Below are 18,174 nucleotides of genomic sequence, written 5' to 3'. Positions count from 1 at the left end.
CCGACAAGCTAGGACACTTTCAGCCTCCCCCCGTTGAACCTTCCACGCCCCCCTTTATTCCAATTTCTTGATATTTTTCTTCGAAACACGAACAAGAACCAAATTAATTTCTCATTCTCTCAAACTATAATCCCCTCTTTTATTTCATCTTCTTCCTGTTGAATTTGCATCACCTCCAAAAAACTACAATTGGGTTTTTTTTTCTTTTTACATTTGGTGATCAGAATCATATTCTTTGGACAAGAGCAAAAACATGTTGGGTCGGAATGCCATGGGAAAAGGTGAGATTCAATACGAATCACAGTCTCGGTTCTTTTCACTTGCTGAGATACAATCCGCCACAAACAACTTCGATGATCAAATGGTTATTGGGATTGGCGGATTTGGAAAAGTTTATAAAGGGTACATCGACAATGGTTCCACAATTGTCGCTATAAAGCGGTTGAATCCAGAGTCCAACCAAGGTGCTGATGAGTTTTGGACTGAGGTTGAGATGCTTTCCCAGCTCCGGTACACTCATCTTGTAGCTCTTTTCGGGTACTGCAACGACTGCAATGAGATGATCCTTGTTTACGAATATATAGCCCATGGAACCCTTGCTGATCATCTCTACAAACTTAGTAAAAGAGGAGATGGAATTGGTCTTACTTGGCATCAAAGGCTCAATATTTGCATTGGTGCTGCACGCGGATTGGACTACCTTCATACAGGTACTCAACAAAGTTTCATACACCGAGATGTGAAGACCACAAACATTCTGCTTGACGAGAAATGGGTAGCAAAGATTTCGGATTTCGGGTTGTCCAAAGGCACAACAAGCTTTTCAAAAACCCACATTACCACAGATGTAAAAGGCACGTTTGGGTTTTTAGATCCGGATTATTTCAGGACTCAGAGGCTAACCCAGAAATCTGATGTGTATGCGTTTGGGGTAGTGATGTTAGAAGTGTTGTGTGGGAGGCCTGTCGTGGATACAAGACTTGAGGAGGATCAAATCAGTCTGGTCTTTTGGGCTCGGCATTGCATTGAAACAGGTAGGCTTTCTCAAATCATTGATACCTCTCTGAGAGGGCAAATATCGCCAAATGCTCTCAAGTGCTTTGTAGAAATTGCCTACAAATGTTTACATGATCGTCCACAAGAACGGCCTACAATGGCTGAAGTGGTGGCAGGCCTCGAGTTTGCATTGGCTTCACAACACGGGGCAATAATAGATGATGATCGTCATCCTCATCCCGCAACCAAAGCAACCAAAAAGAAACGTCCATCGTTGATGAAGCGGTTTGAGACGTCCATTACTTCTGCAGTGGATCTCTTCCTAGCTTCTTTGCATTCCAATCCCCCTTACAACAACTTCATGTCTAATGATGGTATGTTCACAACCAGAGTAGACCCGAATCGTGCACCACATCATACAAGTACATCTTATGGAAATAACAGTCGAAATCAGTCCTATACGAGCAATTGATTCTGCTATATATTATAATAGCACTCAGAAAACAATATGCTAGCTAGTACCATTGTTTGTAACAAATAGTAGGTGTGAATCATCACTGTCCATGTATATGTTACACTAAGTTTGTTTTTGAATGTTGGATTTGACAAGAAATTTGTATATTAAAAAAAAATGGAAGAGAAATATCTCAAATTTGTTGATGTGTAATTTCTTCATATTGGATGTGTACCAAAGTTTTTTTTTTTTTTTTTTCACGGTGAAGATTGCTTGTTCCTTAATACAGGTCCATTTATGTTTATTAATCCCCTAATTTCTGAATTACTCGGTAGCCAATAACATCCAACAGCAAGAAGCAACTAGGAGGAAGAAGCAGTGCAATAACCTATTCACAAATAAATTATGCAAATGCCAAATTCATGCGCAGCCAGGAAGCATTTCTAATCTGATTGTTATTTCAACTTGGACAGTCATTAACAACCTGAAAATTCAGTGGATCACGTCTTAACAGAATTTATAGCTCGTATTTTGTCAAGTATGAAACATTTTAGGCAACAATGGCATCCCGTGACAGCCATGTTTGTCTCAGTTGATATGCTAAGATGCAACCCTTTATTCAGAAACACACAAAAGCGACTTAAATCCATATGTCGGAAGTGCAGTCACCACCAGGATATCTCATCTCGTGGGCAAGGGAAGGCCCATCAGGTTCGGATCCAAAGTCCACAAAGAAATTCTGGTTTATTGCAAGACCACCTTTCTCAGTGTTGACATCGATCTGTAGCATGTGTGAGCCTTTCTCCACGACATCAGGATAAAACTGACGGTCCCATTGACTGAAGAGTGAGTTGGTAACATAAAGCCGCTTCCCATCTAAGCTCAACTGGATCATCTGTGGTCCTCCTCTCAATCGTTTTCCCTATAAACAAGACAGACAATCTCATCAATCTTTAACTATTCAAATATCAAGAGCAAGCCTCAAATTTCTAGTGGGAATGTTCAGATAGCACAAACCTTGATCTCTGGGACATCGACCTGGTATGTTGTACCATCATCAGCCTCAGCCAATACAGAGCTTCCTTTTTGAATCAGCCCTCCAACCCATACTTGGCCTGTGAGTACAGGGTTCTTAGGGTCCTCAATGTTATACTGTCTGATATCACCATGAAGCCAATTCACCATGTAGAGATAGCAATCATCAAGTGATATCAGAAAATCAGTTATAAGTCCAGGCATTTCAGGAAGAATCCAGTTTTTCACCTTCAATGGTTTCACCGAGATTGCAATCTGTGATGTAGATGATACCATCATTGAATGAACATGGTGCCTTGTGAAAGACAATACGAACAAGAAAAACACTTATATTTACTCACCTCATGGCTCCATGATCCCTCTGGGGCCTTGAAAAATCGCACCATGTTGCTGGTTAAGGCACACCCAACAAACCCTGTATCTTTAGATGGGTCATGCAGGAATCTTATCTGCAAACAAAGTGTTTGACAAATATATAGTGGAATCTATTCAACAAGATGTCTCAATTGCAATAAAAAGAATACAAAAGCTATGAAATTATTTGAGTCTAGAACCATAAAAGAAAAAGGTAGTCGATGACATTTTCTACACGCACCTCTAAGGGTAGTAGTCCTGTATTTCCAAGATCCATAGTCTGTTTTAATTCACCATCAGGCCAACTATAAACGTGCAAATGGCGCCCATAAAGGCCATCTGAGACATCCTGGAGGTTGAAACCTTTGGTGAAAGCTGCAGGGGCTCCCCATGATGTGCTGATCATTGTCTTGTGCCGGGGTTGGTACCAGAAATCATAACCAAAAAGTGGACTATGCCCTGGTTTATCCCACCTAAGAAGTTTGATAATGAGCTTCAAGATTACGTAGAATCTAGTTTGCAAATTATTCACTCAATTCCCATTTGGTCAAAATGGAGAGATGTTTAAAACCATATAATGTAGTTGCACCAACTCATTAGGGTACTTGAAAGGTACCCAAATATTAATTGAAAAACTACCTTACAAAAAGAGAATCCAAATTACCTTCACTAATCAAGCCAAATTCTGATATGAAAAATAGAGAATACAATTCACGATCATATGTTTGTTCATTTTATCTACTAGCAATTCTATAATATTGAAAGTTCATTCTCATCAAGGAATGTCAAAGCATTATTGACACTGTTAAAACCTATCACCTACATCACCCACTTAAACCTACTCCACTAAACCTAACCCACTACACCACTACCACCTCACCTACTCCATTAAACCTAACCCACTACACCACTACCACCTCCACTTCACCTACTCCTTACCTACTACACACTCACCCTCTTCTATATATAGGAATCATGAATCATTGTAATAAATATAACATAAATATCAATCAATAATACAATTCTCTATTTCTCTTTATACATTAAATTTTCTACATGGTATCAGAGCAAGGTTAAGCACTTAGTATTTTTCGCTTCACCGGCGGGCGGCAACCTCGCCTTGGCCGCCCGCCGGACCTCAACCTAATCTGCTAGAATTTTCTACACATACCTTGAAATTTCTTCGAGTCCACCACCACTGCCCCTCCTCTCACTGTTGTCCTCCCATACACCACCGTCTCGGTCGTCTTCATCTACAATGTTGCAGTGAAGGATCTCAAGCGTGGTTTTGTTGCATCCAACTCAAAGGATGATCCAGCCAAGGAAGCTGCAAATTTCACCTCCCAGGTTATTATTATGAATCACCCGGGTCAGATTGGTAATGGGTATGCTCCAGTTCTTGACTGCCACACCTCCCACATTGCTGTCAAGTTTGCTGAGATTGATCGTCGATCTGGCAAGGAGATTGAGAAGGAGCCCAAGTTCTTCCGTGAACATGCTCTCCTTCCTTTTACTCTTGGAGTGAGGCAGATGATTTGCTGCTGTAACAAGATGGATGCTACCACTCCTAAGTACTCAAAAGCAAGGTATGATGAAATTGTGCAGGAAGTCTCTTCCTATCTGAAGAAGGTTGGTTACAACCCTGACAAAATTCCTTTTGTCCCCATCTCTGGTTTTGAGGGTGACAACATGATTGAGAGGTCCACCAACCTCGATATGATTACACAGCCCAAGAGGCCATCAGACAAGCCTCCTCTTCTCCACATTCTTGATAACACCAACAGCAACAGTTTGACGCATTTATTAGAGAAAAGGTCCAAAGGCAGCTCCTGTCAAAGCTGATGCTCAGCAGGCTGTACCACCTATTGAAGTGCCAGCACTATCCTTGCACATGGGGGGCACCCACTCATTTCTTTATTGTTTTCTTTTACTCACCCATGTGACCCACGATGCAACCTATACTTTTTCTTTTCTTTACACTCTTGTTCCCCACTTTCTTTATTATATATATATATCTATATATATATATATATATATATCTCTTTTTATTATATTATATTAAAAAAAAAAAATCTTCATCTCTCCTCCGTTTGATTTCCAACTCCATTATTTTTATTTTTATTTATTTTCTCCAAACCACTTTCCTTATTTCCTCCATCTTTCATTTTTTGATTTCAAATATATTTTTATTATTTTTTCTTTATTTTTCTTTCACATTCTTTTTAATCTTTTTCCAATTCCCTTCACACCATATAGCTTTGCACACCAAATCATATTTTATTCATCTCAGGAATCAACCCCGATCACAATTTTACACAAAAAAAAAAAAAAAAAAACCAACAAACAAACAAACCACCACAACACACCCGCACCCACAGTGGGATTTTTCTTCTCTACTCTGCTGCAGGTCTCTTCTTCTTGCTTTTCTCTTGGGTGTCCCTTACCGGCGCTGCCTCCATACTACCCACTCCACCGAGCACGTTCACTCCACCCTACTCCTCCACTACAGCATATGGTGGACCTCCAAATCGGAACATCACGGTAGCCTTCCACTTCAGCTCCTTGTTTTCCGCCTTCAGCACACTTATCTCTACTCGCGCATCCTTATACATGCGCTGGAGCAGAGCCAATTGGCCGTTTAAATGCTGCACCTCATTTGTCCTACTCTGCAGCCGGTGCGACAAGTTTGTGACTGCCGTCATCGTCTCCACACAGGACTTCAAAGTATACTGATTGGCTTCAATGTCAGTTTGCACTGCCATTTTTTGCTCAACAGACCGCATAGGAAAGTTCAACGGAGCAAACCCTGGGGCGCTTGGTTGAGGTTCACTGGCCCCCGCACCAGTTATCTCTCTTGTTGACTCGTTAAGGTCTGGAAAGAGAGTGAGCAGACCACGGGAAGACGAAGCCATTTTCTGGACAATAGAGTGTTACAGAGTGTCTCTCTCAGAAATCTCTCTCAGAAAACAGAGTGTTACAGAGTATCTCTCTCAGAAATCTCTCTCAGACAACAGAGTGTTACAGAGTATCTCTCTCAGAAATCTCTCTCAGAAAACAGAGTGTTACAGAGTATCTCTCTCAGAAATCTCTCTCAGAAAACGAAGAGTTTTTCAGAGTTTTTCTAGCAGGTTTTTGTCTCTGCTTCCAAGCCTTAGCCTCCGCTTCGGTTTATAAAGACCATGACAAAGAGGCCGACACGCGTTCTGTCGATCACGTGCATCGCCGCGTGTCTGGCGCACCTTTTGATGGCACGCCTTTTTATGGATTGGGCACGCCTTTTGATGGCACGCCTTTTGAAAACATGGGCACGCCTTTTGATGGCACGCCTTTTTATGGATTGGGCACGCCTTTTGATGGCATGCCTTTTGAAAGATTGGGCACACCTTTTGAGGGTGCGACTTTATAAGGGTCCGACAAGACTCTGTAAACTGTCCCGATATTGATTCCGGTTAGCTCCTTTATGGGTCCGACAAGACTCTGTAAACTGTCCCGACATTGATTCCGGTTAGTTTCTACAAGGGTCCAGCAAGACTCCGTAAACTGTCACAACAACTGTCACAACATTGTCTGCTACAACGGTCCGACATGACCCCATAAACTGTCTTCTACATCGGTCTGACACCGCCATCCAGTGTCCTCTACACCGTTATGACACCACCATACAGTGTCCTCTACAACGTTATGACACCCCCATACAGTGTCCTCTACAACGTTATGACACCTCCATCCAGTGTCTTCACCAATGGTCTGACACGATCATACAGTGTCACCTATCCTCTTTTATTTTTATGTATTTTCTTGTTTTGTAACTCTCTCCAAACTCAAGTTGGCTAGTTCCTATCCCCCTTGAGTTTGCGGGGGGCTGTTAAAACCTATCACCTACTTCACCCACTTAAACCTACTCCACTAAACCTAACCCACTACACCACTACCACCTCACCTACTCCATTAAACCTAACCCACTACACCACTACCACCTCCACTTCACCTACTCCTTACCTACTACACACTCACCCTCTTCTATATATAGGAATCATGAATCATTGTAATAAATATAACATAAATATCAATCAATAATACAATTCTCTATTTCTCTTTATACATTAAATTTTCTACAGACTCAATCAAGTGCTCAAATGTTTAGTAGTTGACATACTATAAATTCTAAAATGATGTTTGTAGTATAATTAGTAATCAATAGTAAAAAAATTAACAATCACATGTGATGTTTTAATTTAAGTCAATGACCATCGTAGGGCATATTTCACATCACTAATCCTCAATTACTAATAACAATTTTGACATTTAAATGTCAGCAACAATTATTCTGCATCAATTGGAAGAAGAGAAAATAAAATAACAAGAAACATAATTAAAAAAAGTCCACAACTATTATTTTATTTTTTAAAAAATGTGACACTAGAACTTAGTGGCATGAAATATAAATTAAATCAAATGGCTGCAAAGGATGGATACTGGCATTAAAACGAGAAGCAATGTTTATATTCACTGAGAAAGTTTGTACAGGAATATATCCCAAATTAGATAGTGGCATTACCTTCCTTTCACATTAAAGTCTGAGTCGAGAAGAAGAAACCCATTTCCCTCAGCTTTTCCATCTTTATCTCCAAGGCATGAGACCATTATATCACCAGAAGCAAGACAATGTGCTGTATGTGGATATGCTAATCCAGTCTTCTGAATGATATCTGTCGGCTCCACATATTTATGCAAAGTGGGGGCCCTTGGATTCTTTTGTGTGTCAATTGCATATATGCGCCCAGATCTGAAATAATTAAAAGAGTAATAATGCCGCTCAGGGTGCATGAATTTCTTTTTCCTTTTCATTAACTGAAATATACTATAAAATTTGAGAGCTTTCTATTAAATTAGATTAACCATCTAAATCAAAAACTAGTTCAAACTGTAGTATGAGAGTGAACGCTGAGGGCAAATTGGGTATCTGATGAGAATAGATCCATGCCATATTGCTCTTCTTACTAATATAAGGTCCAAATCCATCTCCGCCAATGAGATAGTAAACATTTAATTGCCACGAGAGAAAAACTAAAACACTACAGAACATATTAAAAATGTTCTTTACACAAGCATTGTGTAGTTCCAAGTAGATTCCAAAAATGGTTTCTCCAGAGTTAAAATCATACTGAAGTTTGAAAAATGTGATACTGCTACTTTCTACTTATATCGATGGGAAAGTTAAACTGATTATTGTGTATTAATGATATGTTAAAGGCAAAGATGAGAAAAGCTAAAACATAACAAACAGTATACAGGATTTACGTTGTTTGGCTATAAGCCTCTGTTTGTGGAGGAAGGATTTGCATGGATTGGGGCACTGGTGTGGGGTATGAGAATGTATCTAAATGCCCAATTCATCTAATTCCATGTCCAGAGATATGGAAATGACAAAATATTCACAAGGTGTCATAGAGCATTTAATGCATAATATGGGACTTTTACGCATAGTTTTATTGTTAACTTGAATTACTAGATATGGATGCTAAGTGAATGCCCAACTACACATGTTGGAACACATCTCATGCCCTAAAGCAATATAACTTTTTACCACATTATGATTGTGAGGTCTCTGGAAAACCTCAGAAAGTGTCTATGCAACATAATTCTGGTCTTACACTAGTGAAGGCAAGACAAGGTAACGCCGTGATGCTGATGCATCTCCATAGCAAGAGCTGCATGCATTCCATCCAGAATGATGTAATTCATCACCGATATGAGGCATAGGCAGTCTGTGGATGACTTTTGAATAAGTTTGAGAGTTCGGATCTATATCCACTGTAGCCAGGTAATCAGGCTTCTCTGTCCCTGTTCCTGTGTAAAATAAAATCAGAATAAGTTACCTAAAGAAAATGAGAAGGAAAGAAAAATAATCATTACAGTAGTAGTGGTCAACTAGAGGAAGACATGCCTGGCCAATTGATCTATCCTTTAGGTTGTGTTTGGATCTTGAATTTGAGGAGGGACTTGTGGAGGGAAAGGAAAAATGAGGGAAAAGTGAACAAAATTTAGCTTATACTTCATTCTATTTTCCCAAAAACACAACCTTAAAAAAAGGATGCCAGTCAGCCAGCCGCCCACCCCCACCACCGGGCCACCTCCAACCACCTGTCTGCCACCACTTGCCACTTTAAAATCATGCTAATGAAGATCCACTTTCACCTTCAGCAAAAATGGTTTCCATAGCCCCATAAAAATGAAGTCCCAACCAAGTTCCATGAAGAAAGAGTACTACAAATCTCATTTCACGTTAACTACAAAAAATTTCTAATTTATTCCATCTAGTTATTAAATATATGATTGCTCTGTGATCTTTTCCCTTATGCTCTGTTTGGTTGGGGATTTGAGGAGAGATTTGAAAAGAAAAATATAAAAGGTAAGTGAAATGTGAATAAAATATACCTAAATTTCATCTAATTTCACACACCTTTTCCCTTTCTCCTTCCAAATCCCTTCCCAAATCTCTCAACCAAACACAACGGTAATAGTTTTCCAATGTATACTTGTCATATACACATATTTGCGAAAGAAAATGTAGAATTAAGCTCTCTGATTATACCATTTCTATAAAAAAACTGCCAAGATATATTGCTAACTCTAAATGCCATAAACTGAAGAAAATACCACAAACAGGGCAATCATACATTTTTTTTCCCGTTTCTTTTATATTTTCCTTTATATTAATCATGCAGAGTTAAAACCAGCTTATCTGCTCTATAGTGCCAACAAATTTTTTTCCACACTCTATATTAGAAATAGGCTAACACAATTGTGGTTATGAAATAGTAGTGAAACCGGGACAGTAGAATGTATTCATACCCCACTTTTGGGTAATCAAGTACTAATTAACTTCTAAAATGAAAATAATAATAATAATAATAATAATAAAAAAGCAACAAATTTTTTTATTTTTTTATACTTTCCTATTTTTATGAGTATCATAGTATAGAAGTATGAAGTTGGTAAATCCACCTAATCTAAGCTAGAAAGAAAATCAGGGTGAATTGGGAATGCTGATATAACAGGGTAAATTGTGAAATTTAGCCAAAAGCTAAATAAAATTAAGAAAATTCACTCATTCAATATGTCAGCTGCCACACATATATCTTGTTGCTTAAAAACTTAGAATTGGGACGAGTAAATTAGCACAATCACGAGTGAAACTCAACAGAAATCTGAATTATGAGGATATAAGTATGAAGTTGGCAAATTCAACAACAAACTCATATTCCAAACTAGAAAAAACAATCAATAATTGAATGGTATTAGGTAATCCTGTGAGATTTCAATTGACATGGGTCCAAGAACTCAAAGAGCGAGAAAATCTATTTTTGGGGAAGAATAGAGAGTGAGAAAATCTTTTTGAAAAAGAAAAACAAAGAAATAATCATTAAAAAACAGGCATCAAATCTCACCCACCACTATGATAAAGCATACAGCTAAAATGACTTAAATATCCTTAAAATTACAATCACTAAAACAAATTGAGATACATGGCCCCGTTTGTTTTTAGAGATAGAATGGAGAATATTTATAGTGAGGGGATTAATAGTGGGGGATTGTTAGTGAGGGGATTGATAGTGAGGACTTGTTAAATTATTTTTATATAAAATAATAAAATAAATAAAAAAAAATATAAAAAATTAAACATTAATATTTAAAAAAAAATCCTAATATATAAAAAATAAAAAAAATAAAAAAATTTCTAATCCCCTCACTATTTTTCTAATACCATCTATATCTCTTCCTTACCAACCCCCTTTCAAGGGACTACTAATACCAAGGAATTAATAGCCCCTCCCCATCTCTCAAAACAAACACCCCATTAATAATACAAGGAATTAATCTCAATCCCCTACCTATAGCCATAAAGAAACGGGGCCCATAGATATAAAACACACTTAAAAAACTAGTAACCCAAACATGTCCTTAACTTCTACCAACCATGATCCCACAGCACTCATGAAACAAAACATATAAGATCAACTAAAAAAAAAATTCCCCATAATTAAAATTAAAAAAAGTAAATTCTGAATCTGAGCTGATCTGATCTGAGAAAAGTGAAGAGAAAGAGAAGGGAAGGGAAGATTATTACCAGTGTAGACACAGGTGACATAGATGAGCGATTCTCTGGGACCAGACATAGCGGCCAGTGGTGATGAGTACCCAGGTCCCCCCTTGCAACACCCATGATTGTTCTTCACCTCCTTCTCTGCAATTGACCCATGTTCCATCACCACCATATCTGTAGCCATCTCTCTCTCTCTACAATTGCAACACTAGATCAAAACCCACTTGAAATCACTGATAACCCCCTCTCTCTCTCTCTCTCTGGGGAAAAATGTGAACTTTTATTTATAACCACCGCTGGTCTGAGGTGGCACGGTGAACAATTATAATTGGCCACACGTTCGGAGGCAGATTGCCTATTATTATTGTTGTTGGGTGCATGTGGGCGGAATTATGCACACAATACAGTACAATATATAAATGGAAAGTAAACTCTTCTATTTTTAATTTTATTTAAAAAGAAATGTGCAAAAAAAAAAATTGATATAATAATTTATAATGGCTTTTTTACTAAAATACTCAGTCTCCAAACGAGGCCTAAATATCATACTTAGGCCTTGTTTGGCATGATCTAAAAAAGACAAAAAGTCAAAAAGTCACTATTCTATTTAAGTCAGATCATCTTATTTAAGTCACATCATGTCTCTAACACATCACTTCAAACCCAACTCATACCCAACCCATATTTCATAAAATGTCAAAAAGTACAGATCATCTCAAACCACCCCTTAATACAGTATCTCTTCACTTATTTATATTTTATTTGGTATGAATTATTTTTTTATATCTAATAAGTCTACATAGTAATTAAAATATCTCTAATAATAATATGGTAAAATATCCATTAATGTTCACATTGACAACGTGAACATTCACATTGCCAAATATGAATGTTCACATCACTAAATTATTAAAACGGTTTTGTTCAAAAAAAAATTATTAAAGAATTAAAAAAATATATTTATAAAGGTAAAATTCTCATAGAATATTTTAAATATGAGAATTAGGATTTAGTAGATCAAATGTTCAAATAATAAGACTTATTGCAATATAATAATAGGTTATCGACTAATTGAGATACAAGTACTTGAAAGAGAATTTCCCAATAAATTTTTTGACTTAAATATATTGCACATTCGATAATAAATCTTTCAATAAATATATCATAATACAAAATAAATCTTAGGGAAAAAAAAAAAAAAAAAAACCTTCAAGCTACGGAGGAAAATATTATGCTTTTTTTTTCGATCAAGTTTTAATGTGATTTTTTCATGTTTCAGAAAAAAATTTAATTTTTTTATTTATATATAATAATATTTTACAAAAAATCTCATAATATAGATGTGATAATATTATTATTCTTGTAAGTCAATATCATTTTTATAAATATTTTATTTTGCAAATGAATATCTATAAATCACATTATTATGTAAAAAGTAACATATAATTTTTATTTGTATATTTTTAGTTATGTTTAAAATAATTTACTAATAAAAAAAGTATATAGAAAAGTTTTATTGAAAAAGCGTAAGAGTGGTATTTTTAAATAATTTTTTTTAATTATCACCTAATAATCAACAATTAATATTAATATAAGTATATAAAATATATATTTAAAAATATTTATTAAAATTTTAATTGTTTTAGTATTATTTAGTCACTAATAAGTGATCATTAACACGACCTTTTAAAATAAAATAAAAAATATTTTGATAACTGTTTATTTTGAATGAATATATAGAATTATTTATAAGTAAATTATAAATACACTTTTTGAGATTTACTTAAAATACAGATTGTCCCATATAATTTCAAAATTTATAAATACGCCCTTGTTCGAATTTGTTATTTAACAGAATTAACTAAAAAATGAAATTCATAATTGCTCTTTTGTTCAATAATAAAATTACCTAAATTATTAATTGAAATATATTTTTAATATCATTAAAAACTGTTAATTAATTTGGTGATTTATTAATAAAAATGGCGATTTGTTATGAAATTAGAAATCTCAGAGGTGAAATGTAATTTTTAGAATTACAGAGGGTGATTTGTATTTTAACCAAATCTCATTATATATTTGTAATTTCAGCCATTATTTTTATTTATTTTCATACAATATATAAAATAGAGTTACACTAGAGATCCAAATAATTTATTAAATTTTCTATTAAACTTGTGTAAAATCTATACACATTTGATTTATGTGAGTCCTACGACATATAAAAAATTTGATAAAAAAATTAATAAATTATTTAGAATATATTGCATTTTCATATAAAATATCGAGTGTGTCCAGGGGGATGTATCCAATGTAACGACTTGTTATCTGGCATCATACACGATTGTGACTGCTCCACGTATGTGGACAACGGCGATTGTGTTTGTCGAGGCCCCTTGCGGCGCTTGTGGATTAAACTTGAAAAAATGTTTAAAATTCTAAACATTTTATTAAAAGTTGTGAAATTTATATCAGATGAATTTCATGTAAATCTCATATTTATATAAAATATTTGAAATATCTATCATTACACTTAAATATGGTGTCTATAAACAGAGTGTTGTGGTATTATAAATATCAATTAATATATATATTAATATATTAACTAATGTTATGATATTATTATTGATCACATTTATTATATAAATTATAAAATATTTAAAATCATATAAATAATATCATATCATCTGTTAATAAATTAATATGTACATTAATTATCACATATAATATTATTCAAATGAATTGAGGCATAGAATTAATGACGTGGATACAGATGATTGGTTGACAAGTTCATTGATTAACCATCGGGGATGTTGTTGCCGTCAAAGGATAACATTTTAGGATAGAGACGCAAATCAATTGATGAAACCAAGGTGTGAGTGAGTGCTTCTTATCAATGAGTAGGGTAGACGGACATCCACACGTCTCAAAATAAAAAAAAAAATGAGGAGCTTTAAATGAGCTCTAATATATTTTTAATGGGAGTGAATATTATTGTGATGTAATATTTTAATATTGGTTTTATTTATTTTTATTTATTTTATTCTCTATCACATTATTAGAATTTAATTAAAATTTTAAAATTAGAGAGATATATCATTACTCTTCAAAATAATAGTTTCTTTTAAGAAATTTATTTTTTTAATAATATAATTATTACATTTTAAAAGTATTAATTTTCTAAAATTAGTATTTAATAATATGTTTTTTTAAGAATATTAATGATCATAATTGTAGTTTTTATATTTTTAATGGATTTAAAAGAAGGATAAAATAAGAACTTTATATTATTTTAATCATTGATTTTTAAAAAGAAATTAGTATTTTAAGACAATACAAAATAAAATAAGAAATTAATATTTTAGAACAGAATGAGTAATAAATTCACTCACAATAAAGTGGTGACATGAGAGTTGGATCTATTATTATTAAATATGTAGTAATTTAAAAATTGACATATATCTTACCATATCATTATAAATAAAATTATGAACACTTTTTCAAGATGTCAAACATTTTTCTTTATGAATTTGACTTAGAGCCGTTGTTGGCCGCAATTACTAAAAAATTTGATGACATACTAATAAGTAAAGAAGGTAAATTATAATTAAAAAAAAATAGAAAAGAATTTGAATCATATAACAAAAAAAAAAATTAAATTCCTAATTTTATCAAGTTAAATTCTTTATTTTCAATCTGTTTGTTTTTATGAAGTATTTTTTCACTTTTATTTTGAGAGTATCATAGATACTATCAAGAAATGACCATATTATTATACATTATTTTATTTAGGAAGTCCGTATTCATTTTTCTTCTAATTTTTCAAATATTCATAGATACTATCAACCAACCAGCATGTTAAATCAAATAACAAAGTTGATTTTTAAGAGTGACATCATGAATTTTACCATTAGAAGTAAAATTCACTTAGTTTTATCAACAATTAAATGAGTTGTAAATTTTGATATTTTGAGTAAATTTTTTTCCTTCTACTAATAAGTCTCAATTTACCTCATATACGTGATTAACGAATGATGGCATATAAATCATACCATATGAACTCTCAATTTAAACATTAAAACTCATGAATAGATATGATAAATTTGAATCACTCTATTTCTCTATTCAGATTATTTTTCTTTTTCAATGAGAGTCAAATTTGACTTCGACTTGAAAAATTCCTCCCTCGTAAAAATGCAAAAATGATTGAGTGGAAGATGATTTGATGCTAACGAGTTTTATAAAGTTCTTTGGAATAATTTAAGTTTAAGGGCAACTTGAATTCAGAGGCAGTTTTTTTTTTTTTATAATGCAGTCTTTGGAAACACAGATAAGAACTACAAATATACAAAGTCTCCTAGTGATTGTTTTACGCATCAAATAGGATAGCAAAATCTCAAACTCATCATTATTTAATAATACTAAGATTTGGCCAACAAAAAAACTCTATTGGGGGATTTTTTTGAATCCAAAGAATAACTTTATTGTATGTTCAATTATTAAAAAGATCTTGTTAACAAGATTCATTGGACACAAATAATAGATTAAAAAAAATAGGGCAAATTACAAACACCTCTCGAGGTTTGATAAAAATACAGATTCTCTCTGAGGTTTGAGAAATTACAAATTGCCCCCTGAGGGTCAAATTTTCATAAAAAATTAGGAAAAATTAGGGGAGAATCTGTATGAAAATAAAAACCTTAGGGGACAATTTGTTATGAAAATATAAACCTCAGAGGGCGGGATGTAATTTCTCAAACCTCAGGGAGAAATCTGTATTTTCACCAAACCTCGAGGGGGATGTTTGTAATTTGCCCAAAAAATTAAAGAACACCATACATTTTTTATTAAATTCAATATAGTTTTATTAAAATCAATAACCTTTTTAAGATTTTCATGTACTTTCAAAATACTTTTTACTCACTTTCTAACATTAAACAATCTCTATGGAGCACTTGCTAGCATTTATCTTATTAAAATATTAAATTTATTGATGTTATTCTATGTGCACTTAAAGCGCAAGATTAAGACAATAATAATAACAAAAAACCATTCAGGTTCGAGTTCAATTCTGAAATTCTTAGGCCAATAGACCAAAATTTAAAATTTTTTGGATTAAAAGAACATTATTTGTGCGGGGGTGATTTCTGCACTATGAAGAAAGGTTGAACTTCGTGGGTGAACAACGTACTCTGGGAATTGAAGATCTGCACAGACTAACAAACAGTGAGGCTGCCCGACCGGGGTTTTGTCGGCAACTCCTCCGATAGTAAAGTCAGGGACTCAGGGAGATCAAGAAGAAAGAATACAAAGAGTATATATATGTTAAGTGTGTGGATTTCGGATCCCTTGAGAATGAATAGTGCTCACCTTTTATAGGAGAAGGTTGCTTGTCCTCCAAGACCTTCTCTCTCCGCCATTTGTTCGATTTGTCTTATTCGTGGTCGTCTCCCATTGGAGGAGGACAGCCACACCGCCTGACACTCGGGTGCAGGTCTGTCTTATTTGTCTTATTAGTGATCGTCTCTCATTAGAGGAGGACAACCACTCCGCCTGACACTCAAATGTAGGTCTGTCATGCGTACGCCTTGTCCCTCTATATCTCTATGTCTCCACGTTCTGTTCAGACAAAGGGAGAGGAGCAGAGTTGTTTGTCTCTTGTGAGCCTAAGAAAAATCTTCAATGAATCGGCCATCTTTAAGTTGGTCTACTCCAGAGTAGTTGTCCAACCAAGAGGTCCAACATGTTACTCAGCCCGCATCGGAGTGGTTGTCTATCCATCCAGGAGGTCCACCATGTTGCTCGGCCCACTTTGGAGTGACGATCGTACGTTGGGCCAAACTCCTATGAATTTCTTGCTTCGGAGCAAGTGTTAGCCATAGGGCCGAGGTCCAACCTAACTCAACCTTAGAGTGAGCATCACATTAGGCCTAGCACCAAGACTTGATTAATTTTTACCCACTTCATTTGCCCCCTGGTTTGCGCTTACGTTTAGCGAAGTGGAAGCCAATTTTGTCACCAACTTCGAAATTTGGTTAGTCACAACTTGATTTGAGCTTCACAGGTTAGATTTAAGATTGTGTTGGGTTTAGCTTGGTTTTTGCTCAGTATTTCGTAGCTTGGTGGTGTCCCCAAACCGAACATATGCATCATCATAAATCTCGTAATTGCCTAGCTCAGTGCTTTCTCAGTCGGACGAGCGTCGTTGCTTGACTTGAAAATATATATGCAGAATAGTATATATATATATTTGCAGTGTTCATTGACTGGGCCAAGCAACATGGCGACGCTTCAAAGCAGGCCAAGTGTGCTTTATCACAGCTTTGTTCTAATTTGAAAGACATATTCGCTATCTTTTTGCTCGGTCCTACTTGTAGGAGATAAATTGGTGTTAGTCTCAATGCTTGGTCAGCCAAGTCCTGCCCCTTCACTCTATTCAGTCTCAAAGCATAGCTTGCTAACATTGCTCGATCATGCGGATCCTGCACCATTTTCTTGTTTGGACATGATTAGCACGTCTATTTGTTCAGCTCGTTTCTTCATATATTGGTCAGTCATTTTACCTTCGGCTTAAGAATTGTCTATCACTTAGTTAGTCGGCCGTAGTAGCTTATTTGCATAGTTTTTATTTTTCATCACCAAGTTGCTTGGTCGGCCCTAGCAGCTTTGGCATTGCGAGTTTGCATTTTTTTATTTGGTTGCTCTACCACCAAGCTACTGTCAACCTTAGCACCTCTTATCTTGAGAGTTGTCTACTACATAGTCATTATAGTCTTGGTATCGACTTCGACAATATTGACTCTCGTCGGGCACTGCACTACTTCAACCTTTGTTTGTTGTTTGCAGTGTATTTATTTGGTAGAATGTTGCACTTTCAACTTTGTTTGTTGTCAATCTTTTGGTTGTTTACTCGAGCTATGAAACTTGGTTTTGCCTTAGCTAGTTTTGACCCGCTTCCTTTGCTCGATCCATTTTGGAGTGAATGTTAGGTGTCCAATCAACCTCTGTTGCTTGGTCCACTTCGGAGTGAGCATTAAGCGTTCGACCAACTTTCATTGCTCAGCCTACATCGAAATGGGTGTTGGGTATCCAATCAACCTCCGTTGCTCGGCGTGCTTCAAAGTGGGTGTTGGGCATCCAACCAACCTTTGTTGCTCGGCCTAAGCATTAGGTATCCGACCAACTTCTACCGCCCGGCCCAGTCGTTGGGTGTCTTACCAACTTTTGT

At 35.3% G+C, this 18,174-nt stretch overlaps 2 protein-coding genes across 5 annotated transcripts; one reads left to right on the top strand and one right to left on the bottom strand.

Moving 5' to 3' along the window:
- The first annotated feature begins 253 nt into the window (after nt 1-253).
- On the top strand, nt 254-1,656 carry LOC114282931 (receptor-like protein kinase FERONIA). The gene has a single exon (XM_028225726.2). It carries the CDS (start codon nt 254-256, stop codon nt 1,466-1,468), a length of 1,215 nt encoding a protein of 404 aa, XP_028081527.2. The 3' UTR covers nt 1,469-1,656.
- A 234-nt stretch (nt 1,657-1,890) lies between these two features.
- On the bottom strand, nt 1,891-11,412 carry LOC114282930 (selenium-binding protein 1). Of its 4 annotated transcripts, none has more exons than XM_082872729.1 (7): nt 10,971-11,412; nt 8,494-8,689; nt 7,398-7,625; nt 3,081-3,312; nt 2,827-2,934; nt 2,468-2,740; nt 1,891-2,372 (listed from the first exon to the last, which is right to left on the bottom strand). In XM_082872729.1, the coding sequence occupies exons 1-7, from the start codon at nt 11,128-11,130 to the stop codon at nt 2,091-2,093; spliced, it is 1,479 nt and encodes a 492-aa protein (XP_082728855.1). In that variant the 5' UTR covers nt 11,131-11,412; the 3' UTR covers nt 1,891-2,090. The 4 variants fall into 4 exon arrangements, with proteins under 4 accessions (XP_082728855.1, XP_028081525.1, XP_028081526.1 ...); XM_028225724.2 differs by having other exon boundaries at nt 8,494-8,683; nt 10,971-11,344; XM_028225725.2 differs by having other exon boundaries at nt 8,787-11,280.
- Between the last annotated feature and the right edge of the window lie 6,762 nt (nt 11,413-18,174).

The sequence above is a fragment of the Camellia sinensis genome, chromosome 6, assembly GCF_055761805.1.
Source record: "Camellia sinensis isolate YWXY chromosome 6, ASM5576180v1, whole genome shotgun sequence".
NCBI classification, from domain to species: domain Eukaryota; kingdom Viridiplantae; phylum Streptophyta; class Magnoliopsida; order Ericales; family Theaceae; genus Camellia; species Camellia sinensis.
Note: the sequence above shows the minus strand (reverse complement) of the source record. Positions and strands in the feature narration are given on the sequence as shown.